General features: G+C 37.4%; 1 protein-coding gene across 3 annotated transcripts; it reads left to right on the top strand.

Annotated features, from left to right (window-relative positions):
* Positions 1 to 27,970, top strand: chs1 (chitin synthase 1). 3 transcript variants are annotated; one of them, XM_044029835.1, is made up of 36 exons: positions 1 to 96; positions 298 to 363; positions 452 to 532; positions 4,216 to 4,351; positions 5,601 to 5,786; positions 6,866 to 7,067; positions 7,250 to 7,410; positions 7,510 to 7,585; positions 8,440 to 8,558; positions 8,745 to 8,922; positions 9,098 to 9,194; positions 9,842 to 9,938; positions 10,468 to 10,589; positions 10,746 to 10,841; positions 11,526 to 11,690; positions 11,778 to 11,925; positions 13,746 to 13,811; positions 13,892 to 14,067; positions 14,171 to 14,229; positions 15,162 to 15,362; positions 15,518 to 15,686; positions 15,922 to 16,037; positions 17,143 to 17,322; positions 17,417 to 17,521; positions 17,611 to 17,728; positions 18,759 to 18,840; positions 18,929 to 19,134; positions 19,812 to 19,915; positions 20,029 to 20,110; positions 20,539 to 20,692; positions 20,896 to 21,000; positions 21,360 to 21,470; positions 22,745 to 22,882; positions 22,994 to 23,073; positions 23,312 to 23,378; positions 27,338 to 27,970. In XM_044029835.1, the coding sequence occupies exons 3-36, from the start codon at positions 486 to 488 to the stop codon at positions 27,401 to 27,403; spliced, it is 4,215 nt and encodes a 1,404-aa protein (XP_043885770.1). In that variant the 5' UTR covers positions 1 to 96; positions 298 to 363; positions 452 to 485; the 3' UTR covers positions 27,404 to 27,970. The 3 variants fall into 3 exon arrangements, with proteins under 3 accessions (XP_043885770.1, XP_043885769.1, XP_043885771.1); XM_044029834.1 differs by lacking the exon at positions 1 to 96 and having other exon boundaries at positions 103 to 363; XM_044029836.1 differs by lacking the exon at positions 1 to 96 and having other exon boundaries at positions 103 to 363; positions 19,815 to 19,915.
* The last annotated feature ends 5 nt before the right edge of the window (positions 27,971 to 27,975 follow it).

Consider the following 27,975-nt stretch of genomic DNA (forward strand, 5'->3'; position numbering starts at 1 on the left):
ACGATAGGAACATTCACACACCTGAGGGGGCTGAACCTGACCGTCATGTAGCGACTCTGGCGATAACACACAGATAAATAGTCGAAAAACCAAAAGGTACAGATTGACAGACTGACAGCAAGAGTCAGACTTGATTCAAAGCCAAGGACTGAATAATTGATATTTAATATTGAAATTTCTATTCCTGATTTTTGATTGCAACAACTCTTCACTACGGGTGTTTGGAACTTTTCTGCTGCAGATTCAAAGTTTGCCGTCATCTGAGTTGCAAGTAAATTTTGTGACTTTTTGTGACAGTGTGATACTGAAGATTTGGAAGACACAGATCTAGTCAAAGAAAAATCAAATTATCTAAATATCAAGGTACACATTCAAATTCATATCTGTATTGGACTTTTTATGCATATTAAAGACGGCCTAACTTTAGGTTACTGTTTGACTCGACACACAGGGGAAATTCTCTGGCTGAAGCAGAGGAATAAAAGATGGAAGAACTGAAACAGCGAGGGGAGAAAAGAGATGAAAGACACAGGTAAAATGTATCTTTACTCTACATCAAGGCTTCATTTAATGGTAAATAAAACAGAATAATGATCTAAAATTAAACATTTATGAATGGCAATCTGTTTCATTCTTCCTCTTGAGGTGGTTTTGAGGTTTTTCTCTGTCTACTTTTATTCTAATTTTGCTTGTTAAGCTTTTTGTTGACAGAACTGTTATCGGAGTGGAATAAACCAAACTTACTTGTGACTGTTTATGTCTTAATAATACTGTACGCATAGTATGTATTGAGATAATACTAGGAGTATACCAAAGAATATTGAACCTGGTTCAGAGATTTATTTCATGATTTTATGAGTTTATATTGGTCTTCAATTATTTAAGCGATACAGATATTATTAGCAATATTATTCCGATACAGCCATATTAGACCATTAATGAACCATGAAGCTGTTGATGACATATTTATGCCGAGTCATTTAAATTCTCACATACACAATTCTCCAACTGTGTAACAAATATTGTTCTCCCAAAAAGCGTAAATAAACAGCACAAATATTAAACTCAGCTAAAATGCTTCTGCTGATTTTTATTTATATTTTTACAGTCTGCACATAGTGAAGCGATATATAGGATTTTTGGATTGTAAATGATTTTACATTTCCATCTGTCCAATATCAGTTGCAGTGATTTGATTTTTCCCTTTATTCTTTAACAAAAGTTGTGATACTTGCTGCTGTGACACAAAAAAAATCCCAGTTTTTGGAATCAATAAAGTATCAATCTGTAACAAACATAGTAACCAAGACAAAGGTATCAAATCTTATTTTTGTATTCGACTTGAGGTAGTAGTGAGGCAGTTTAGTTCAGTGTATATGTGACACATACCAGCTTTGAATTAGGCACCTGTTCCATTTGGCTTGTTCACCATATCCTCGGCCAAGGTTATGTTTTCAGCCGTTTATGTGTTTGTTTGTCTATCTGTGATCAGCATAATGGATTTAGATAACATTTTGGCCCAAGTAAGACATGATGAGATTTTGGTGGCGATCCAAACATGGATCTGGATAGATTGGGATTCTTTTCAAAAGCCTTGCAAGATTAGCCAGTGTATTGACACTGTTGAACACTGAGCGGCCTTGGCAGCGGTTTGCTCTCTGAGTGCTTTCTCTAGTTGCTTATTATTATCATCAGGCTCAGGATGGAAATTAGTAATGATATAATCAATATCTTGTTTGCCCAGTGATATATTGCATATGATGTATTGTTTGCCAGGTTTATATTTGATATAATTTACAATTTGAGGAAACATAATTTCCCCAGTGTGTTGCAGAGTTTCTATATATTGCTGTGCTTTATATCATCAGCCACACATACTGACCACTGTTGAGGGCAAGCTGCTGCTATGTATTAGGTTAAATGCACGACTACAGTCAAAGATAGCTGCTCTGAGAGTAGATTATTTTTTTAATTCATAAAGTGCTGCTATTCTTCATTTGATTAGAAGGGAAACAAAACTTTTAAAAAATGTATTGTAATTGTCTGTAAGACAGGTAATATTTGCACAGCCCAAGAAAGCAAGAAAACATACTGTACACACACACAACATTATGTTTTCATATATGATTATAGAAATTGCACGGCAGTATTCGGTATTCATATCCAGTGATATCTGATGGTTGTTGTGTCAAAGTCAAAGATCAGATATTGTTATCAATTCCAGGCAGAGAACCCACACCCTGCAATTATTTGGCACTTTAATCAATCATATTAATCATGGCAGTGGGGCATGGCAGAAGATGATTGACACTCAGACGTGTCACGAGTTTGGTTTACAGCGCAGGGTCTATTCAGATGCACTGTGGAGACAGAGACGCTCACAGTTTTCCTGTGATTTCTTAGGTCAGAATCCCTCGTCATATGTCAATGTCCGTCATGCTAATGACCCGCTCTCGATTGTGGCAGTGACAAGTCATTTCATTATCATATTAGGGGTGGGACAAAATATTCATACATCAATATATACTGTCATTCCCACTCGTGAGACATGATAATTAATACACTTGAACAAAATATTAGTAATTTGATTGAGAGAAAAAGCAGCGCTTGAAACAGACTTTCCCACCAATTTGATTCACGGGCATCACAGTTTTTTGACACAGTGGCACTTACCACAGGAATGAGGGTTAAAGGACGTTAGCTGACTGAAGAAGTAGAAAGACAGGTAGAACATAAAAAAGTTTTATATACATGCACAGTGCATTCCCATGTTTATATAATCTGTATCGTGGTGTTGTGTTAATGGCTTCTACAAAGTAGACAGCCAAAAGAAAATGTGAAATTCTTAAAATCTCAATATGGAAGCAGATGATCCGCAGAGGTGACCCCTAAAGGGAGATGCTAAAAGAAGAATTGATAGAACTTTAATTAAGAGAAAGAAAAAACAAAACATAACCCAAAAAAAACTGAACCCCTATTGGCCAATAAGAAACCTTTTTTTTAAAAAAAACAGAAGAAGCTGACTGGGTAGATGTGGGCCACAGGGAGCACTGAAGAAAGTATGACAGGAGAGCACAAAAAACGTAAAACACAGCAACTGAAAGAACAGAGGGAACAAACCTACTCGAGAAACTAACAAGCAACTCCAAGGACAACAAATTGTAGCCTATGGGCCCATGACCACTGGGTGCAACATCCCAGACACAGAGGATAGACCTCGTTCAAAATATAAGTCTTCTATCAATGTGGATGAGACCTCCAAGGCTGAAGGTGCTTCATCTGGTGCACAACAACGAAGCCTATTGGATGTCAATCATAGATTGTAGGTAAAAAATATATAATTAAAAAGGGACGTCATCTTCCAGGTTCCTCCTCAAGCCAATGTGGAAGTGAAAATATACTGAAAGCCACTAGGAGAGGACTCTATGGTAGTCTATGGGAAACAGAGCCTTATAAGCACATGATGTCAATTTTGCAGTGTTGTTTTTGGCAGCCATTCTAGATTTAGTCTTTTGGACTAAAACGCTTATTAGTTTAGTCACATTTTAGTCATTTCTATATGTGATAATTTTAGTCGATGAAAACTCAAAAAGGTTTTAGTCAGTTTTTGGTTGTTTTTTTTGTTTTGTTTTTTAAAGTAGTATAGTCTTTGAACAAATCCATTTAGGTCAATAAGTATTGGAGATTGGGCAGAAACCTTTAATCTCCATATTTCCACTTTTCAACAGTTTTTTTCATGAATTGATGCCGATCATACAACAGTGTCACACATAAGTTTGACATGACATTTCCTCCGCCGACAAACCACACACTGACATTTACGTCCATTCTTGTCTCGTCATGTTTTCGTCATCAAACATGAGATGTTCATCTTGTCCCTGTCTCATTATCGTCATGAAAAAGAGGGTCGTCATCGTTGATGAAAACAACACTGCAATTTTCACTCATCAAATGTTTCCATTTGATGAGTGGACACTAGTGTGATTGACACCTGGTGTCTCCAATGGGAGTCAGCCAGTTGGTGACACCTTCTGATTGCCAACGATATCACAAATGTTTTACTTTTCCGCCTTTAACAACATCCTGGTATAATTGTTTAAAACACGTTTATTCACTAAACTAAATAAAACTAAAATGGATCACTTGGATCACTGATGTACAAAAATTGTGAGAATATGTCAATACATGCCATACATGTCCATGTGTTCATTTCAGGGATACATGGGATCCATTCCAGCTGAACCCAGTGGGTGCCAAGAAGGAAAAGGGTAGAGGATGTTTTCAAGTGGCCCAGTATCTGGTGGCTTTTATTGTGGGGTTGGCGGTCTTGACAAGTGCGGTCATCGCTAAGGTAGGATTATCTGATATCCATCTATCCAACTGTATTTATATTTATATGGGTGTTGAGATGTAATGGGAGAATCCTCGCTTTGAAATCCCTGGCTCTGATTGTAGAAGCCTCAAGCACTTTTGAGTTGGATATGGATTTTGAAGCTCACTTTGCAAACACACCAAAACTCCCTTTGATCATCTTTGATAAAAGTCAGGGTGCAGTCATTTCTCTCACAAGTCTTCATCAGGTTCAATTAGTGTTAGGCTTTTGTTTCAGGTGCACAAAATCCTTTTATATTATTCTGTTTCAGTTTTGTATGTCTGTCTGTAATTTGATGTATTATATATAACATTTATTTTGCATGAAGTGCAATTTTACTTGAAAGTGCTTTGCATTGATGATCACTCATTCTTTAAACAGCATTTTTCAGTTCTGTGACATCTTGCTTCTTTGGGTTTTCTTTGATGAATGTCTGTCACTGCTGCTCTTTCCACACACACACACACTAAAATACATGTAGGACGCTTCCTACCGCTTTTTATTTTTAGGGAGATGAAGTAAATGAAGGGTCTAAAACAATGACCATGAAAAGATGCTATTGAAGATTTTTATACAGCCTGTCAAACAATGACGTTTCTTTATTGCAATCTCCAGTTCTGTTTCCCTGTCTCCATCTTAACAGATGTTATGTACATTTTCTCTGTCAGTCTTTAACTCAGGGGTAAATGTGCGTATGTCATCCCTCTAGGTTTTAATCATTCTGCTTCAACCTTCTTGATGTTGAATCACTCTCTTATTGTCAGTCACCAGACAACCAATTCCCATATCCTACGTATAATAAAACATGTTCATATCACAAAAAGATTAAGTTTACTTTTTGATGTCAGGGTGAATGAGTCAGTTACGATGAGAGCGGTTTTATGGCTTTACTGTTAAAGCTGGCATGAGGACATGGCACACATTTGTTATCTCTAGTATAAAAGCTAATTAAATCAATTCGCTACTCACATGCTTTCAGAGTCTTTAACCTCCAGTAGTAGTTTAAAGAAGGAAGCAGTTGGTGGTAAATTTCCTGGCATTTCAGTAAATGGAAGTAAAGTTGAACAATCATTTACCACAAAAGACAGTGTGGCAAAGAAAATGCAGAGGCTTTTTATGGGTCTATTCCTAATATTAGACAGAATAAAAAGAAAGGGCCTGACCTGTACATGAAAGAACAAAAATGTACTTTTGATGTTCTTTTAACTTTATTTTTCTGTCTTATCAGGGATCTCTCTTGGTCATGTCAACACTGTGCAGTAAAACATCACTGCGCAGCCCAAAAGAAAAGCAGTTCTACACACTGATGTTGGTTTTCTCCTTGGTTTTCCCAAACTTCCTGGTGTTCATAAAATCACTGTGGAGATGTACCTTCAAGAGCTTTGTAAATCCCAACAAAAAGACCATGTTGTGTGTACGTTTTTCACTATGAAGTTTGCACTCTTCTCATGTGAAATGTTTGAATGTCAACATGGTAAATATTAGATTATACTGTATTTAGATTTTGTTGGGAGTTGAGTAGAACTCTGTCCATGCTGTCAATAACCTCAAAACATTAATATTCACAACTGCACAATAACCATTTTGAAAGTAATACTTATTACTGTTTAGTAATAAGTGCAATGACAAGGGTTGCAAAGGTTTGCAAAACTTCCCATGGACATTTTCGTATGGGAATTTTGGGAATATTTCAAATTGGAAACCTTCCACAGGAACCATAAGAATTTTGGGAATTAATGAGAACTGGAGTGGAACTCGTCTGCTGCATTTATTTTTTTGCTTGAGTAAGAAGAAGCTTGTGAAAGCTTGTGAAATTGGGAAATACCTCCACACACTGAATGGCGTGTGTGGCATTCTTCTGTTACATAAGATGACAAAAATGTCTTCAAAACATTTTACAACTGATGTATGAAATCTTGTGTGGTAATATAAAACCGTCTAGTAGGAGGCAGGAGAAACAGCATCACATTTGGTAGCTAGCACCATAATAAGCTAGCTTCTTTAATGAAATAGTGCTAGCTAGAGTACATTTAGCACATCTGGTTTACCAGTAAGCTAGCAATAAATTTTGATTTAACAGTTGCTAGTTAAACTTTAACATCACAGATGAAATATCATCTACCTCATAAAATCATTAAGTTTCCAACTTTGAAAAATCCCGGAATTTTGCAACCCTAGCAATAACATATATAAGTGTGTGCAATTAGCTTGTATGTAACCTGTGTATGTCATTGTGTTGTCATGCTCAGAGTTATTTGTAAAGATAGGCTGAGCATGCTTCTTACAAAGACCTGTATCAAAACATCCACTTCACATTGTAAAAAAAGAAAAGTTAGATTTACAAATTTTAGGGCCAACGCTGGGCAAACATTTTAAAAACTTAATGTGGGATAATTGTATGATTTCTTTTGACCACCATTCATTTGCTTTGGCAATTTAAATTCTATTTAAAGTTAAAAGGCATAATTGTGTCTCTGTCTTTTTTTTTTTTAGATCTGTGCTATTGAGTGCCTGGTATCTCTTGGTACTTCAGTCCTGGTGCTAGTTGTTATGCCTCAGTTTGACGTGTTGACTAATCTTTTCATCAGTGGAGGAGTCTGCATATGCTCTGCCTTCATGCAGATTGTCTTCAGACTACAGAGAGAAAAGTGGAAAATTATATTCCCAATATGCTCCCTCTTTTTTACACTTGCAGGTAATGCTCTAATGCATCTATTTTGGCCTGTTTTGATTTGTCGAATCAAGGACACAACTACAAATTTTACCATTTACATGGTGCTTTTTCATGTCTAGACCCACTGTTTTGTTGGCCGACTTAGACTCGCCGACTGTAACACAGCCACTTACTATTTAACCAGTCTATTAACACACAAACAGGTTACGGTCTCCTGATCTTCGACTACCACGTTCGTGTATCATTATATGTGGACAGACAGAGCTCCGACTGCTTTGTCTATATTGGGATTGGAATTGCCTCTTCACTGCTCATCTCCCTGTGCTGGTGGGAAAATCCTCTGCAAGCTACCAACCGCTTGCAGGTAAAGTAGAATTTGTTTTATTGTACTGTCTTCATGGTAACAACTCAAATTTACCTTGACTTGACCTTCTTTCCCCCACTTCCTTCTTTGTCCTCGCAGGATAAACTGTCAGAACTGGACGGTTTCAGGGACTTTGTGTTTGTCATCAGCAGCATTCTGAGAATAATTGTGATTGGTAATTATAATCCATCAATATTCATATCAATGCACAATATTAAAAATCCATGTCTCTGTCAAACCAAAGCACACAAAGCCACACTTTCTAACATCAAAATCACATTATAATACATATAATTGCCTTGTGTATCCTTAAAGGAGCCGTGTGTAACAATAAAAAACGCTTTTTATTGTGTACTGTACTTTAGGCGAGGGCCCTGCTTTACAGAGGTCCAGAGCCATTTTAAAATAGAAACTTGGCATACAAACGAAAAATAATGACATCATGTGAAGGCCACCGTAGTTTCCTGACAAGCACTTAAAGGCGGGATTTGCAGACCAATGCTCAGTTTGTTACAGTCTGCAGTCACACCATTGGATTTCACCAATTCGTACACGCAGGACCTTTGATACCCAGCATGTTTCTTCTTATTACACGTCCATAAACTTAATGTGGCGCTCTTTTCAATGTAGGATTAGGGAGAAATAGAGAGAAAGAAAACAAAAAGTTAGAACGAAATGAAGCGTAAAATATTATTTTATATAATTTACTTTAAAATCATTAAAATAATGTATAGTGCAGCAGAAGTGCTTTAAAAGAGCTCAATCATAAGCATATGAGAAAAGAAACGTTATTCAACCTGATTTCAGTGCAACCTGTGTACAGTAAAAAAAAAAAAAACTGTTAAACGCTGCTTAACCATATTCGGTTTGACCTCTGGGATCCACTATCTGAGGTTTATATTCTTTAATTTTTGTCATTGATATACAAAACCTTTGACTGTGGATACATTTTTAATGAAAGTCTTTATTGGTTATTGATTTGATATGACTGCTGGAGGACAGATGGTGACATTGTTTTTTCTATCGCAGGAGGGGTGTACCTGGTATATCACTGGCTGATTCAGAGGTCCATTGAGTGGTCAGACTTTAATTTGAATGAAGATGACTGGAGATTACTGCGAATAGGACTGGGGCTGTTTACCTTACAGGTAGGTATAAGGAAGTAATTAAAATAAGTCACAATGTGAGAGACGTGCTATGATATGCAGTTAATATTAATAATATTCAGTAAGGATTCTGTGATGAGCTGCTGAACAGTTTAAGTGAACATTTTAATTTGGAGAGCCTAAAAATAAATCAAATAAATCCAAATCCCTTCTCTCTTCCTGTCTCAGGCCTTCTGTTCAGCAGCCTGCCACTGGTTAGGGGTGGTGGCCTGTAAGATTCATGCAGTCAAGATGAGTTTTGCAATGCCAGTGTGCTGCACAGGTCCTGCAGTGCTGCTGGTGGGAATGATACTTTTCATAACACAAGTAGAAGAATTGGAAGGCGCAAATCATGGGAGCCTCATGGGTAGGTTTTTTTCTTTTTCACCCAAAATATAAAATTTTACTGTAAAAGACATTATGCCTTGGATTCTAATGTTTACAATACATGTATACTGTGAGTGTGTTTTGAGATAAAGCTGCAAAAAGCATGTCTACACAGGGACTATGTCCTAAAACATTTAGGTTTGTGTCTCCTGCAGAGTTTTGTGAAAGCTTGGTCTTCATACGTAATGAGGACACAACACCAGTGGTCATACTGGAGATTTCCAGAAGCATCTGTCGTACTTCACTTAACAGGTAAAAGTGTAAAAGTGGCTTCCTGCTAAATGTAGCCATTACAGCACTGTATATGAATAATGTAGCATCTAATGATTACTTTTATTATGAATTAATCTGTGGATAATTTTCTCAATTAAGCATGCCATTGATTCATCCATATAACGCAACAAGAAAATTGTGTAAAATGTTGATCGATCATCATAATTTGTTTATTTTCATGAAGGAGAAGAAACCAAACATTCTTATTTATTTATAAAATAAAAACACAAACCAAATTATTGGTGTTCAAAATTCTTATATATAGTATATAAGTAACTGACCACTAATTTATTAAAAATTGCAGCTGATCGTCAACTATTTTGATAATTGATTAGTCGGTTTGAGTTTTTTTTTTCTCCATTATTAAAACAATTTTATTGATTTTTCAACTTCTTAAATGTGACTATTTTCTGGTTCCTATGCTCCATACAACAAAGAAATCATTAAAACTGAATCATTTTGGTTTTTGGACAAAACAAGACATTTGAGAAAATCATCATTTCCAGGTTTGAGAAATGTCTGATCAACATTTTCTGACATTGTATGGACGAATAAACGACAGCTTAAATCGATTATAATTGTACATGTATATTATTTAACTGAAATGTTTCTGAACTGTTTGACAGCTACTACTTGCAGTGGCCTTTTTCAGTACTGGCATTAGAGGGAGTGTGTATGTGGTTAGGTTTCATTTCCTGTACCTACTACGTATGGAAGATCAAGGTATTTATATATATTATTTATATATATTTATATATTATATATCAACATTTCAAGTTGAGGAGTCATACCTAGGACATCCTCCAACCACGCACACACACCTTAACCATAACCATATAATTTCTTAGCCCTAAACTAAACACGTTCCTCAGAAATGAGTTTCCGCCTCATTAGGAACAGGTTTTGGTCAGCGTTTATGCCAGAATAGGTTCTAAAGAGGTAACTAATACAAGAACAGACACACTTTCTATCTCCACTAAACTCATTATATTCTTCAGTAGTTGGCAGTTGGCAACTGGACTTGCTTGAGTTAAACTCATAGTATCATTTACACCAAAACTGTATAAAATATACATATATATCAATCTTTCTGATACTTCTCCCACAACAATACCCATATTACAGATCATAGCACATGGTTGTCACAAAGAAAGACAGTTGGATTTATTTTAAATGTTTTATCCTCGAGTGAAGTCATCAAATCAGACAAAAGTCGTTGACCTAAAAGTCTGTGCCATTTTCCCTGCCTTAGGTGCAGCGCATAGAGCGAACCTCTCAGCTCTTTGTTCGCCGACTCTATGAATCTGCATTCATCGACCTATCACTGCTGCTCAACACCAAGATGAAGGTGTCACGTGCCCAGACCAACGAGAGGTAAAGAGAGAGTCAACAACTGTGGAAAGGTCATTGGCACAATGGTACTTCAAGTCCAAGCCTCCACAAAGAATCACAATGTGCTTCCTAGACTTTACCACATGAAGAGTTTCAAACCACACACACCAACCCTCCCTTCTCTACTCTCCTCTACAGCAATGATGAGATGCAGAACTCTGTCATCTATCTGTGTGCCACCATGTGGCACGAGACATATGATGAAATGTTGGCGATTCTCACCTCCATGTTCAGGTTTGAGATACAATCACTGCAGATACCACTCTCACATACACAGCAGGGGCTGTTCTTTTGTTCCGTTAAGAGCAACTTACAACAGCTGACAATCTTGGACAACATGCTACAGTTGAACACAGGTTTTGCCTATATTTAAAGTGATACTTGAAGTGTGGTTGTATGAGTTACTGACAGGCACTACTGACTTCTCTGAACCAAGAATCATCCTGAGACGTGGATGCTTGCCCTCACTGAAAACATGGCAACAAGAAAAACAAACAGATTTCAACCACTTATCTAATCATACAGTATCTATACCTGCTTATGTCTACAATAATTCAATATGTTTACTGCTTTGTCTCATCTTTGGACAGCCTTTTACAACTGGAAAATTGAGTTTGTTATGCTTTGTCAACTGCACACTTTTCCCCTGTTCTTGGTGACAGCTGGCAGCACACACAGCAAAGTCATTTCATACAACACACCTCAACTACCCCATTAAATGTGTCAGTTAAATTTAATTGTCAATTGAATTTGTTTAGTACAAGGGAATAATGCTAAATATTAAAGTTGTTTGGTATTTGTGATTTGTAATTTTCCCCGTTTATTTCTTTTCACACTCACTGTTATTTTGAAGAAAAATTGAACATAGTTAAGTGCACCATGCTTCTATAGCATCATGACTCTCTTTTATGGTTTCAGGTTGGACCGCTATCGTGGCGATCCAAAGGAGAAACATAATGACTGTTTTGATTTTGAGTGTCACATTTATGTAGACGATGCCTTCATGACTGAAAAGGGGACAGAGAAAAGGCTGGTTAATTCTTATGTTGAGGACTTAATACACGTGGTCGTAGAGGTTTATAGGTGAGATTTATCCATTTACTATGCTATATCTATTCCTATCTATAGAACTATATTTATAACCATCCATCTATACATCCAATCATTTAGGGTGTTTACCAACAAGGAGCCAGATGATGTGTCAATCATCGAGACTCCCTATGGTGGCAGGCTGATTGTTGTCATGCCTGACGGCAACATGCTTTTTATTCACCTGAAGGACAAGTGTCTCATCAGGAACAAGAAAAGGTGGTCACAGGTACGGAGCATTAAATGTAGTGCTGAAACAATGAATCGATGAATCGATTATTAATCGATTACTAAATTAAACGACAAATATTTTGATAATCAATGAATCGATTTGAAGCTTTTTTCATGATTAAAACACAATTGTTTTTGCTTCTTAAATGTGACTATTTCTTTGATCTGGATAACAAAGAAATGATTAAAAATGTATCATTTTGGTTTGTGGACAAAACAAGACTTTTGAGGACCAAGCGATTCATCGAGAAAATAATCGACAGATTAATCGATCGTGAAAATAATCGTTAGTTGCAGCCCTAATTAAGTGTGCTTTTTCTGTCTTAATATTTGGGGATTGTTTTTGGTAGTGCATTCCACTTTTATGCACAAGTTCCCAGACACTTTATTATTCCCCATTCTTTGAACTTCAGTAGGTAGCCTTGACCATGTCTAATATTTAAAAGAGAACACAAAATTAACATACAAAAAAATCATCTAACTATATAAAAGTGATAACATTACATGTCATGTCATGTCATTTAGCAGACGCTTTTATCCAAAGCGACTTACAATGGAATTGAGTACAATCAGCCAGGGGGGAGTCGAACTTGCAACCATTGCGACCATGATGTCTTTTTGCACACAGAGTCTTAACCACTGAGCCACTCCACCCCTAACAAACTAATAATCACAAATTATATATAATAACAAAAAACAAAAAAACAAACCAACAATGAAAACAAACAAACATTAATATAAAAGCAAAAGTATGAGTGTGTAATGTGTGCGTGTGTGTATGTATGTGTGTGTGTCTCCATGAGGGAAATATTGGTTTATACCCCTAAATTATTGATTCCTTGAGCATGTGTGAATCAAAAATAAAACACAAAGACATGAACAACAACACATGAAGAAAAGCAAATTACAAAACAACCGTTAAATAATCTTTTAAGTGTCTTTTGTAGAATTTTATGGAAGAACAGTTTTTTGCCAGATGGGAAAAGTCATTCCACAATTTAGTACCCCTAAATCTTATTGAAAATTTACCTCTGCAAGTAAGAAATTTCGGAAGATGAAGATCTGAGGATTGACGAGTTGAGTAGGAATGGACCTGTGAATTTGCTATAAAATATGTCTTGAAATGCTCAGGAATATTCCCTTCACTTGAGTGTATGTTATACATAAAAACACATATTTGAAAAATGTTGATGTTAAAAATAGTAAGAATTTGTAGTTTTTGAAATAAAGGAGCAGATGGGGTGTGTGACTCTGATCGAGTTGCAATTCTAACAAAACGTTTCTGGAGGACCAAAATTTTGTTGAGAGTACTAGAAAAAGTACTTGCCCAAACTATATTACAATATGAAAGATATGGATAAATTAACCTGTAGTATAGAATCCGGAGACAGTTTGTGGTGACATGACTATGTGTATCGAGTTTTGTGATTGTGATTGGTTAAACGAGCAGTTGAAATTTATACAGTGGCTAGTGAGTTTATATGAAATATGAGAAACACCAGTGTGTAAATGTTTCACACACGGGATTGTCCAATCAGAATATAGACAGCCATAGAATAAAGTCTATGGCTGTCATGTAAACACAAAAAAACTGAATTGATGAGTAGTTGTTCCTTAGAAGAAAATGTGTTCATGTGATTGGTATGATAGATTAAACATTAACATTAAAAACTGATATGGAGCAAATTCTGTCATTTATTTATTACTCCTGGGAGGGATTATGATGGGACTTATGAATACCATTGTATAATGCATTACTTATAGCTTGCACCCATGTTCTAAACAGCTGGCCATCATATTTCTGTTTATCACTTTCAGATAATGTATCTGTATTATCTACTTGGCTGGAAAGGCTACATTGTCAAGAACCCTTCGAGGATCCCGGTAAGTATTGTTTTCCTTCCGTCTTTGTTGTTTAACAGTACAAAATTAAAATATTGATCTTTGTTTTGTTTTGCCGCCAGAACCACAATAACCCATGTAAATCCCATTTGATCTCTGCTGACGGCGAGAGCTTCCTGATGCACCAGTATAACCATGACAACAAAAGAAGATTCATCTCAGATGACAACACATATCTCCTGGCTCTGGATGGAGACACCGACTTCCAGCCCAAAGCTGTGATTCTGCTAGTAGACAGGTCAGTGACTGACATATTGACCAAAATAGAGAAAGCACTCGGAGAGCTCAAACAAAACTGTATTTTTTGTAAACTGATGATTAAGAATTCTTTTCATTTACAGGTTGAGGATGTATGAGAATGTAGGAGCAGCATGTGGTAGAATCCATCCAACTGGAATGGGTAAGAATAGCCATTTCAATGTTTAACTTTTATTTTTATTAGTTTAATATTATTTTATGGCGCTAAACCTCTTTACATGGGGCCATTACAGAGTAACAAAACAGCAAGGAACAACAACCCATCTCTTCACTTATCCATTTGGAAACCAAAATTAAATCACAATTTTTTTCATCTCTACCTTGCAAATATTATTGATACATGACTCAGTTAGTGGTAATTCCTATTTGGTGTGGCAGTATTAAAAAATCCATGGTCCATTTCCCGTGATGGATGCCTTTAAGATCCAAATTGCATCTGGCTCATACAGTTGACAAATACAATAAGTCAAGTGGTTGTATGAAGCTAATATAAAAGGGTCCGGGTAGTGCTGGAAAAATGTCCCAGCATGCAGTATGAAACAGTCCATCATACTGACAGTCAAACATCAGCTTCCACAACCTAGTAGAGTGCTATATCCAGGTCTAGAAGAGAACCTGGGGCTACTAGAATGAGACTACCTTTGCCCAGCTCCCAAGAAACCACCAGCAACCATTTTAAAGAGGCGGTCTGGCTGCGAGTGTTTCAAGAGAAGGCTATTTTATGCCAAGGTCACACTTCACATTCTTAGCATGAGCCCAATCAGACAGACCTGGGGTGTTGGGAAGAGTCTGCACCCCAAATCGAAATGCATTCACATAAAGATTCACACAAGCGTTATCAGCAATCATGCACACCTGCAACCCATCACGTAATCACTCACACAAGACGAGAGAGACAGAAACTAGAAAGGGGATGTGGAGCCCGGGATATAATTTAAATAAAACAAATGTATTTTCACTGCAAATCACCAAGTCTACTTTCTCTCTCCTCCTATCCTCCTACTCCACCCCACCCACCTCTTGTTTTTCTCCATTACTCCCTCTGCTTGCCATCATGCCTGCTGACCATCCCAGGCCCCATGGTGTGGTACCAGAAGTTTGAGTATGCAGTAGGCCACTGGCTCCAGAAGACTTCCGAGCATGTGTTTGGCTGCGTGCTGTGCAGTCCAGGTTGCTTTAGTCTGTTCAGAGGGTCGGCCTTAATGGATGACAATGTTTTAAAGAGATACACAACAACTGCGACAAGAGCTGCACAATATGTGCAGTATGACCAAGGTTGGCACACAAATGCATATGTCCAAGACATTTTTTTAATTCCTTCTAACCTTTCGTCTAGTCTAAGCCATTCACCTTATTGTTCATCACTGTGTGTGTGTGTGTGTGTGTGTGTGTGTGTGTGTGTGTGTGTGCATGCGTGTGCGTGCGTGCAGGGGAGGATCGTTGGCTGTGTACCCTGTTACTGCAGCAAGGTTGGCGTGTCGAATACAATGCCGCGTCAGATGCATACACCAACTCGCCGCAGGAGTTCAAAGAGTTTTACAACCAGCGGAGACGATGGGGACCCTCAACACTGGCCAACACACTGGACCTCCTGCACAGGTTAGTCCAAGTAGAAATAGAGTAAAAAATTGTAAAGGCCACCATTAGATTTGTCATTTTAACAATGATATAATGACCATGCAGTATAATTATTTAGGCGTCACCTGCTATAATTTCAAGGGTTTCAGAGACATATGGACAATACTTTTCCCAATCAGCTGTTTACTACTCTAACGTAACATTTCTTACAATATACAGCCTTACTGCATATTCACCCTTGTGACTTCATTTGCAGTGGTCAAGAGACAGTGAAGAAAAACACATCCATCTCCAGGTTTTACATCTTCTACCAGATGTTTGCAGTTGGTTCCTCAATCCTTGGTCCAGCATCTGTGACTCTCATGATAGCAAGTAGGTTCCAATTTATGTCTCCACCAACTCTTCCTGAATGGTACATGTTATCTTTAACATGTCCTCTCTTGTTAACCGATTGCCCTTATCATACTTTTTATGGTTCCGTAAGGACCAAATACATCAGTAAGGTCACAATGATCTTTTACAAACTACAAGAAATGTTATTTCCCTATGGTGCTGTGGTGTCAGTTATACAATTACTAATCAAGTGACTTGTCGAAAAGATTGTCATATCATTTAATTTTCCAGTAAATCTTATCTTATCTTGAGCACATGAGAAGCACGCAAATTGCTTCAGAAAACTCTTTTGGCCCCTTTGCACTCAGGTAACCAACAATTACGACACTATATGACACATACAGTATCCAACAGAGCTTTGATAAAATCTTACAATACAATAATATAATATCAATATTGTTGAGTGTCGGGTTGTGTAATGAGTTCCCGCTGAGTCATAAGGAAAACAGTATGTATCCAAAATAGAAACACAGAAGAAATTAATCTTGTATAATCCACCCACACAGCTCTCACATTTGGAACATGTAACAAAGCAATAAACTAGATTTGCCCACAGCGCAAATAATTCCACCGACTTTCATTCAAATATGATGTTTACCTGTGAATTACACTTACTGGTGTTCTGTGTTGTGACTCAATTCATGTTGTATTCCACTGGGTAGGTTGGCAAATGTGCAGCACTCATATTGTATGATTTTGGTTCTCAATTTCTGATTTTTCAGAACTAATTTAATCACGTAGTAGAAGCCAAAGCTCAGCTGTATATAGACTCAATCTTGTATTTTTAGTTTTAAATTTAATAAGAGGATTGCAGAGGCTCTAAGCAACTTTCATCTCACTGAAATAGTTTACAACCAGATTTCATAATACCTCACTGCTCACTTTATTAGGTAGCCATTTAACTGCTTGTTGACAGAAATATCTCATTACCCAATCACCTGGCAGCAACTCAGTGCTTGTCAAAAACATTGGTTTGACTAAGAACATCCCTTCATGCCGATCACCATTTAACTTCTACCATCAATTTCCCTGCTGTTCGTCTTTTATCTGTTCCAATCCTCATCCCTCTCTCTCTCTCCAACAGGTGCCTTCCAGTTTGTCCTCAAATTGGAAGGGACAATTTCCATCGCCATCGCAAGCATTCCTCCTGTGTTGTACATCATCGTCTGTTTCGTAGCCAATTCCAACAATCAAATAACCATCGCTGCATTGATGAGTGTTCTGTATGCATTCCTCATGACTGCATCCTTGTTCTCCATTATCGGTGGGTGAACCATTTATTTATCTTTTAAATGTTGTAGTGAATTTATTCCAAACCCTCAAATGTATTAACACAAATTATATTCCCATTTTTTTAGGGGACATGGTGGTTGAGGGCACCTTCCTGACCCCGACTGGTGTGTTTTTGGTCTCTATGGCAATCATGTACGTGGTGACAGCTATACTACACCCAAAGGAGTTTGGTAGGATTATATACTAAAAATATTAGAAATAATATGCAAGTTGTAAGTTTATGTTGTGTTGCTTTATGTTACATTACTTTCTTCCACAGGCGTGATCGTTTACGGTTTGATGTATTTCATCTGCATCCCCAGTGGATATCTCCTACTGACCATCTATTCTTTGGTTAACATGCACGTCGTCACCTGGGGCACAAGGGAATCCAACAAGTAATGCCCTAATTTGTATTAAAGGGAGGGGTGGTGCTTTTGGCTGCAAACAATCATTTTTACTTTAATTTAGGATGATATCAAAATGCAGCAGCAAATCCCCTGACAGGAATCCAATCAATAAACTCAAACTTCTCTCTTTGCCTATTTACTGGCTTCAGGTCTCGGCACTAATTGTGATAGTTGTGACAGTGAAGATAACCCAGAGGAAAAGTGGGAATCGTGGAAGATTTCCTCTGAGTGGTACAAGCAGTAACAATGATGATGTGTTCCTATAAAGAATGCACTTTTCAATTTCTTTTCATTCATCTCGAACAACATTAAAACAATGGCAAACAGTGAAGGATTAACATAGGAGGGAAAATAAGTGTTTACCGGAGAAAACCAACATAAAATATTGTTCGAGAGGGAGCAGGATGAAGAAATATGCTTATCACATCCTGCCCCTTCAAATTGATTTTTAGATTAATACACTAACTGGTATTCTACAGTAATTCTCATCAAACAGACGTTACCCTGTAAAGTAACTAACACTCTGTAAACAACAATGTTATTACTGTATTATCTCCTTATTACCACAATATCACCATTGGGTTTTTTAGGGCTGCAACTAGCAATTATTTTCATAATCGATTACTCTGATGATTATTTTCTCGATTTATCAAGGTCCAACTTTAATCTGACCAAATCCAACAGTTTATCCATCCATTAATTTACCATTGCTTAAGCAGATCATGAAGAAGTTGAAGTGGGGTGTGGTTAAAGGTCCAGTGTGTAAGAAGTAGTGACATCTGGTGGTGAGAGTGTAGAATGCATGTACCGTACACAAGTACATATTAAAGACTTTCTGCAGTTATGCATACAGATTAATAGGTGGTTAATTGAATGTCTGTCAATTAATCCTCGTAAATGCCACTCATCATAAAGAGAAGAGATATTTTTACCACTCTTATACTAATCTGCATCCCCAATAATTAAATGTGTTTCAATGTTTGCATGATTTTTGACCATCCCTCTTTTCTTGTGTCAGGGGAGGTGGAGAACAAAAAAAGAACCAAAATGTCATGTGTGACAGAAACTGTAAACTCTGCTGCTGGGACATGAAGATACAGGTACAAGTGACACCTACCAGGCACTGTTTGGCTTTTCAGGAAGACGAAAATATGGCTGGAAAATGTATTTTATCCTGTTGCCTTACAGATAACTCAGGAAACAGAGCATCCGATGCTTCAACAGATCATGGGCCAGAGAGAGCTGACAATGACTGCCTTAACCAAGCACAAAGATACTCAAGAGATTCAGGGTCTTCACACAAAGGAGGAAACTGTAGAAGAATCTAAGCAACTTGTGACTGACAAACTGAAGAACAAGACAGCAAAAGACAAGGACACAGATTCCATTGACAGGTATCGTCTTTCTCTCAATCTTTGACTGTAATTTACACAATGTAATTTTACACTCAAAATCTGTCTAAGCAATGAACTGGCCAGATTTCTAACTCAAAAAGTACCTACTTGCTGAGGTTTAAAGCTGTAGTGTGTAACCTTTGGGGAATTGTTATAGAGTGTGTTATAATTCTGCTTCTATTTGGTCTTTGTAAACAAACATGATGTAGCATACTACTTTGTATGCTGTGATTCAGACCTGAGTGAGGGAGCATTTGTGTGTATGCAGTGGTATCTGTGCAGGCACAAACATCAAACTGCTGTCAAACTGCTAAACGAAGCAGAAGCGTTCACTCCTGAAACTTTTCCTAGACATTTGTTTTTTATTAGATATTCTTAATCGCAATTAATCAAAGGTGGTACATTTTTTTGTCCACATTAACAATTTAAGCAGCTCTTACTAGTATATCTTGATTTGTTAATTTGACCTTTCGATTACTTCCAACCTAAAAAAGTGCAATACCTTTGTTGCCTACAGGCAGAATGATTCTGTGACACAGAGAAGAACCAACCCAACAAAGTTACGCACCACAGTTTTAAATGACCACCTGTCCTAATAGAAGCACAAAGAAATTCTGATTTAATGGAACTGTGAAATACACATTCAAAATTCATTAAAAAAAATGTGTGTATGTGAGCAGTGGCAACAGCATCAACAAAAGGAGCCTGTCAATGAGTGAATCTGATGAGGAGGATGAGGATGAGGATGAGTCAAGTGACACAGTGGGACGTCCAGTCAGTGGTGAGAGACACTGAAAATGTGTATAGATTATAAATAATGTAACATTAACTTCTTTAATTTAATTATGTGAAGTGCAAAGTGCACTATAATGATGTTAATGTGTGTGCCTGCAGACTGGGTTATCCCTGTGAAGGATCTGTTTTTGAAGAAGCTGAGCTTCGGGAACATAAAAAGAAATCTAGAAGAACATATACGGTAAATTGCAATATCTTTATGTTTAAACGGTACAGTGAATATCAGGGATGTTGGGCAGCAACTAACAATTATTTTTCATATACTCAATCCATCAGTTATATTCACATTTAACTGAGTAAGCGGTTGGTCCATAAAAGGTTAGAAAATGTTGAAAAACGCTCTCAAATGTCTCATCTTGTCTACAAAACTATTCCATTGTAATGATTCCTTTGTTATATGAAGCAAAGAAGCCAGAACATTTGACATTTCAGAGGCTTAAAAACCAGGAAGCTTGTTTTGATAATAAAAAAAGCATTCATTGATCAATCAAAATAGTTCACGAATAATTTAGTAATCAATTCATCGTTGCAGCCCTACACTAATGTCGAATGTGTCAGTTTGTACAGTGCACTGCAACTGTATGCTTACCGCTTTCAACTTTGTTCCAGATGTGCACTCCCCAACGACAGATACGATGAAGTTCGTGAGGAGTTGGTCACATGTTTAGCGGAGACTCTAAATACACTGGTCAATGGAGTGGGGCCTGAAGATATTCTGACAAAGAACCAGCTGGCGGAGTTAGAATATGCACTAACAGAGCGGGTGATGATCACGGATTTGCTAAAAGAAATTGAATTATGTGTTGCTCTTAAATCAAGCCATATCGATTTCATGATGTCATTGTAGTTCACTTGACAAAATTTCCATTGCAGCAATATCAATGACTTATTTCTTAAATGCCAAAATGAAATGATATTGCAAAAGAGGAATGACTGCAGCACCAAGTAACTGACTCTGTCTCACAGGCTCGACGTATCCTCAAGAACAACAAAATGAAGCAGCTAGAGAGCAAAATAATGAGAGAAATTGGGAAAACACTCATCGCCCCTCAGGTGGAAAAACTAGATGAGGTAAGAGGCTGATATAGCCACAAATTCTGGAAGATATTAGTACAAAAACTAGCTGGGATGAGCCTGGGTGAGTTATGAAGCTGAAAATCATCTTTGAATCAAATAAATATAATGCAACACCGGACATGTCTGAGGTTAAGGTGTCTTGGGAACATATTACCATGTGTACATGTAATACTGGCATTCTTTTACTTTTAAATGGTTAGATTAACAAGTCAGTTAAGACAAGCATATGACCAACATTAAATATTATCTCTATCTCTAGCTGTTTACAAGATTAACAAGTGACACGCTCACTTACCATCTTCCCTTTATTTCAAATTAATCCTAAACAATGTTTTTTGAATGTTTGTGTTTAGGGTGAGGAAGACTTTTGGAACAAATTAATCAAGCGCTACTTGAAGCCTATTGAGAACAACAAAGCACATGAAGAGGAGGTCACCAGAGAGCTGAAGTCACTGCGCAACAAGGTCAGATTTACTCTTACTGCACTGTCTTTACTGCTGTGTGGCAGACTTTGACCATTCTCCAAGCCAATCACTTCACTAGGGGGTCCACATGCAATAATAACAATAAAATAAGTAAAGTATTCGTTTTACTAACAAAAGCTAAAAAAAATAAAAATACATAAATAAAGAAAGTTTAATTTGAAAACTAGAGGAAGCACTAGGACTGGGTGTTATGGGAAAATATCTTATCACAATATAAATCCATTCAATATTTCCGTCATACTTAATACTTCCGCATTATTGCAATGATTTTTGGCTGCACACAGGTTTCATGAAAAAGTTTTCTTTTGAAATGTTTGCACTTCTCAACAGGAGAGTGACAACACACTATAAATACAAATGAAATAGAAACTATGATCTTTATAACATACTTAAAATACAGTTATCACCTAAATCATATTATTTCTTACTTGCGCCATAGCCAACATTCTTTTCAAGTTAAGCAGCTCAGAGACAAACAGTCAAATACATAACCTTAGCAGAGGTAATAAACACAACATAACAAATAATCTGCATCCATACTAACACAACTAAAAACACTTTCTGTGCCACGTGAGCATTAATGTACACTGGGTGTGTGTGTGTGCAGGTGTTTTGTAGTTTCAGAAAATACAACAAACAACAAGAAATGGCAATAATGAAAGTGCAGGCACTGTGACAAGAAACTGAGAATAACACTGGTGGTCACCAGGTCATGACTCAAAGACACCAATCAGATCAAATGTGGGTAACGACTGCATTGTTGTTTTAGTCTCAAGTCAGATTTCCTCTGTTCTGAAACACTGGAGTAGACATAGTGCAGATGTCAACATAGCAGATGGAATACATTGTAAAAAACTTAAACACAAAGTTGTGGAGGACACAGAAAAACAGAGACAAACAGAGAGAGATATTGCACTTCATTTGAATCTGTCTGCCCATTCACTGACCTCTGGCTCCACCAAAGCATTTCTACCCAGAGAACTGCAGACTCACTGGATATTTCTTCTCAGGGATGGTTGTTTGTGAAATGCCATGCCACATTCAAAGTCACTGAAATCACCTTTCTGCCCTATTCTTGGCCATGTCTACATGTGTATGTGCTGTAGGTTTTAAACCCAATTGGTTGGTTTGGAATCAAAAAGAAAATATGCAAAGGCTCAAAGGAAATTTAAATTGCTTTAAAATCCTTTTAGAAGGCACACACTTTTCACTTTTCCAGTTCCAGTTACACATTCTCTGTATGCTTTCTATAGGCTGTCTTCCTATATTTCATTATCAACGTACTGTGGGTGGTAGCCACCTTCTTCCTGCAGGCCATTGGAAGTGATGTCATCAGCATCAAGATCCCAAAACTCTACCCAAATGGAACTGGTTCTGGGGAGTTCCTCAAGGTAGGAGCAGACAGATACAATCCTATATGCAAGTGACAGCTTTCACTGGCCAGTGCTACTGTAACCACCACCAGTTAACGCCCTCAGTACTGTCTCTTTGTGTGTTGACAGGTAGAGCCTCTCAGTTTGATGTTCCTGTTGTCTTTTGCTGTTCTGCTTATTCTCCAGTTCCTGGCTATGTTGTATCACAGGTACGTCACGGTGTCACAAACCAAGTTAAATCCCATCGCTTTGAGTTTTTACTTTTCTGCAGCATAAAATCAGACTCGAAATAGACTGCTTGAAAACTAAAGTAAAACACCAGGTTTCTGATTCAGTGTCAAGAGATTAGCAACTGAAAAGAGGGATTATAATGACATTCCATGTTACAGGTGCTGTAAAGCCATTTCTTCTGTCCATAATTTCTACTTGCTGTTTTTCTATTTGCAGGATCTACACTCTGATCCATGTCGTGTCCTATCGCAGCAAAGAGAAAGACTACAAACCTGAAGATGAAGTGAGTAACAACACACAGTCGCATGTAGCCTACTGTATACACAAGTTAACCTGCAGAAAATTCAGCTTTAACCTGAATCCTTGACAGAAAACATGCATGTCAGTGACTGAAAACATTAAGACGCGGTCATCATTAAAACAGAATAAGTGGAGCATAAACTAAAAAGTCCCTCAAACACTGTGGGATTGAGACAAAGAAGCCAACCACAGCTGGCAAGAAATTCAATATGCTCCGACAGGTTTCATACACAATTGCCAATAGATCTTGTGTTATCATTTGTGAAGTATGAGGAAAAAATGTTAGCAATTTCAACATTTCATGCAAGTGAAATGATAAACAATTATGAAAGCACAATGCAATGATTAGAAAAGGTTGATAAATGATAAAGGAAAGTAACTTCAATGCTTCCTATCTTACCTCCTTTTAATTCGTATATTCATTTATCAATGTAGGGACAATGCCCCATAATAAAAATCCCATCACATGATAGCCAATGGCTAATTTACATCTGTAGTCCAGAGGCCGGTTGATGGAAAAAAAGTGCACCATAAAGTGATCCTGCGGGAGATTTAGCAGTTTACAAAGACTGACCTGACTAATGACAGGGCGATGGTAGATCAGCGGTAGATAAAGTCGTCCTTCAACTTGTGGGTTTGATTCCAGGCTCTGCTAGTCCGCTGTGTCCTTGGGCAAGACCCAACGTTACTCCTGACTCTATATGAAAGTGTGAGTGAATGGCAAAACTGTAGTGTAAAGCAGCTAATGTGGTTGTCAAGACCAGACAAGTAGGTATTACATATTTTATCAATGCGTATTTATGTTTCCATGTGTTATTTCCCTCTTTGTTAGCACAAGTATGAACATTCTAATGTGTAGCGTGGAGAGCCACTAAGACTCATGCATTTTGTGTTTGCGTCATCAGTAAGCTCCCGTGTTTAGCCTACAGTGACTTATGCATGTGTAGAGTTTAGTAGATTTATGTTTTGTTATGTCAGCAGTTCCTCATACAACCACACTTCAAGAAACATTTAACTTGAGAAACACATAAGAGAAAACCACCTAAGCCATGATATCGACACTATCTTCTGAATACCTCCTGCTGATGTTATTATTTTAATGGCATTTGTTACTTATCCTCATCAAAATCTTCCTTCAAATATTTCCTTGAATTCACGACTTTCGAGGAAAGTGATAAATACAGAAGGGTATTAAGGCCACATGGAGGAAAAAAAAGTAAAGTCAGAATTCTGAGGAAAAGATGACGGAATTCTGAGATTAGTCAGAATTCTGAGAAGAGAAAAAGTCAGAATTTTGACGAAAACGTCAGAATTTTGACGAAAAAGTCAGAATTTTGACGAAAAAGTCAGAATTTTGACATTTTTGTGACTACCTCTGCAATGATCAGCATTCGTTTTCATACATACAGAAGATAAAATATTGGCAGTGTGTTGCTTATGAAAATAAATGAACAGCAACATGAAAGAAGTGGCTATCAGCTGTGCTCTTTATCAAGGTATCATATCAAATAACCCATCACACAGCACATCTTCAAAGAAAAGAAATAAGGTGATACAAGAAGGTATAAAAGCAGGTAGCTACCAGACTTCTGCAAAGGCTGGCAGTAAACCATTTTGGCAGAAGCTCAACAGAGATTTGAGCAAATAAACTTTACAAAGGGAGGTGAGAAAGGATTATACATTAAAAGCACGAAGCAATAAAAGAAAACACTAAAATGACTAAATACACAGCGGTACACTTGTGTTTATAACGGTAATAAAACCACAGAGTGAGCGGCAGGTGGAGGTGACCAGGTGTGTGTGTGTGTGTGTGTGTCTCACCTAATGACTGCCAGTCCACCATGTTCAGGTGCCTAAAAGAACCTCGGCCTCTATCCATGTTTTATCCATGTGTCTTAGACATTCAAACGGCAAGACAACACCTTTTCCAGATATTTGCCGGTGTGAAAACTGTTCCTTCCGAAATGTTCAAATGCAATTAGTGAAGCTAATGCTGCCTTAACATGCTACCGGAAAGACTACACTTCGCATTCGTAGAATCGGAAGTGCTTTTGTTGTTAGAGCGAAACATGTAAAATGGCTGACACACGGTTCACCCTTACCTGCTTCTTGGGTAAAACCATATAATAATAATAATTGTGAATTAAATAATTATAATTAAGGGATTATTTACAATTCGTGACTTAAGAATCTTGTCTTACTCTCTACCATCTAGAAATATCACAAGATTTTTTCTCCACCGGGAAACTGGTGAATCAAAATTATCTCCCAATTTCCCACAGGTAATCACGATTTCGTGCGCATTTTGCACAAGGGGAAGTCGTATTTACCATAATTCCGATAGCACGTGAAGGCATCGTAACTGTCTGGTTAGCTGAAACCCATATTCAGGCTAAAAAACGTGTGTGTTGTGATTTTAACACTAAGGCAGACAGTGGGGTCGCGTTTTCCTCAGTAGCTCGTGTTTATTGTCGTAGTATAATTTAACATGTACTTCTGTTTTGTTCTAGATTTAGTTTGTTGAATTCTGTTTCAGTTTACCTACCCGTACCTCATGCATTGGTTTAGTCCAATATGGGTGTGGCTAGAGGGGATATAAAGAGCCACCCAAGCGAGAAGAGTCACTGGTGTAGCTTGCGGAGTAGCTGTGTGAAGTGGTTTTTGAGTTTGTTTGTAGTTTTGTTCATTTCCACAACCAACCACAAGTTTCTTTGACCCCTCCCCTTCTTCTAGCAAACCCATTTATTACTCAAGTGCTATAAACCACACCCATAATAAATATGTTAAATTTAAAAAAAAAAATCCCTTATTTGCATTAAAACCCAAAATGTTACAACAGGAAAACAAAGAGCGAAGAAAAAGGATCAATCAGAGGTGATCATTTAAAACATTTAAATCAGAGGTCTCAATGTTGGCCAACATGTGGTCAACATTGAGACCTCTGTTATTATGGTAATTTCACTCGAATCAGCGTCTCTGTTGCCAGAGAGAGAACACCACCTGAACACAGTGAGACAGAGAAACATTGAGAGATTCATTGAGGAAAACATTGAGACAAAATGTTTTGTCAGTCAGTCATCATCTAACCGCTTTATCCTCCACCAGAGGGTCGCGGGGGGTGCTGTGCCAATCTCAGCTACATCGGGCGATAGGCGGGGTACACCCTGGACAGTTCGCCAGTCCATCGCAGGGCCACACACAGATAGAGACAAACAACCATTCACTCTCACACTCACTCCTATGGTCAATTTTAGAGTGTCCAATTTACCTAATCCCCACATTGCATGTTTTTGGACTGTGGGAGGAAGCCGGAGAACCCGGAGAGAACCCACGCACACACGGGGAGAACATGCAAACTCCATGCAGAAAGGCCCTTGTTCCAACCGGGGCTCGAACCCGGGTCTTCTCGCTGCAAGGCGAGAGTGCTAATCATTACACCACCGTGTGGCCCCAAAATGTTTTGTACTGTTCAAATTTCAAATTTAACATAGAAAATCTGTTCATGTACAACTACAGTGTTTTTTTAAATAAACATTTTTGTTTTTCTTCATTTTAAATTCTTAAAACAGTATTTTAACATAACATAACTGCCAGATACTGGAAGTTAATCTGGAAAAATCTGGGAAAAAGCACAAAGTTAAACATATTCTAGGTCTATTTTCGGATAATAACGAGTTCATATTTTATGTTGGCATCACAATCACATCAATTGGATGATTTTTAAAGAAAAATTCATGTTTTCATGTTTTCGACTGCAAGAGACCAATTGCAGCTTTTTAAAAAACACACAAAACAACATTGCACCTCTGTGGTAGTATGGAGAGGGTTTCTACAGACAAACCAGTGTCCATAACTTTGAAAGTGTACAGACTAGATTCTATAGAAGACTGTTTATTAAGCCAGTACTTGACCCTAAGTTGTGTGTGTGTTTCTGTCTTCTAGGAGGAGGAGGATGAAGGCCTTATTATGGAGAACATTGTCATAACTGGTGATGACTTTTTCCAGTGATGACCAACTCAGGATTAACACTGACATCAGCTGGAGAAGCTAAATGGTTTAGGGAATCACTCATTTAATGATGTAGACGTATAAGTGTTTTATTTTTTAATAATTTTGCTTTTAAAGATTGTATTTTTTTCTATTTGGAGTATGGCTGAATATATCAGGTCTACAGGCCAATTAAATACAGCCTGTACATCCCATGAGGTGGAAAACAAATTATTCATGTTTATTTAAAAATCCTTTTTTGGTTTGTCTTTTTTTCTTGCATGTACATGAAATCAGACTTTAGAAAAGATGCATGTACAGTACTTGAATGTTTCCTCCAGGAAATGCTGTATTTGAACTTGAGTATCTCGCTGTCAAATTTCCTGTTTTATACTGTAAGTTAAAGTGTTATGCCTATTTTAATGTTATGTTTAGGATGTTCAGTGTAATTACAGGTCAAAACTGTAAAAATACACTTTACAAAGAAGAGAATTTTCTCGTTTGACTGTGCAAAGCTGGGATTACTGAAATTATTCCAACAGAAGTGTGGATAATCTTTGTTTAAATAAAATAGTGGTATAACTGACAGTCAG

Source organism: Solea senegalensis, linkage group LG7 (genome assembly GCF_019176455.1).
Source record: "Solea senegalensis isolate Sse05_10M linkage group LG7, IFAPA_SoseM_1, whole genome shotgun sequence".
Taxonomy (NCBI): domain Eukaryota; kingdom Metazoa; phylum Chordata; class Actinopteri; order Pleuronectiformes; family Soleidae; genus Solea; species Solea senegalensis.

Excerpts from the sequence above, each read along its gene's own strand:
- chs1 (XM_044029835.1), top strand. The coding sequence starts at position 486 with ATGGAAGAACTGAAACAGCGAGGGGAGAAAAGAGATGAAAGACACAG. Across the intron at positions 10,842-11,525 it reads ATTCTCACCTCCATGTTCAG|GTTGGACCGCTATCGTGGCG; the intron begins GTTTGAGATACA and ends TTATGGTTTCAG. Across the intron at positions 21,471-22,744 it reads TGAAGTCACTGCGCAACAAG|GCTGTCTTCCTATATTTCAT; the intron begins GTCAGATTTACT and ends TGCTTTCTATAG.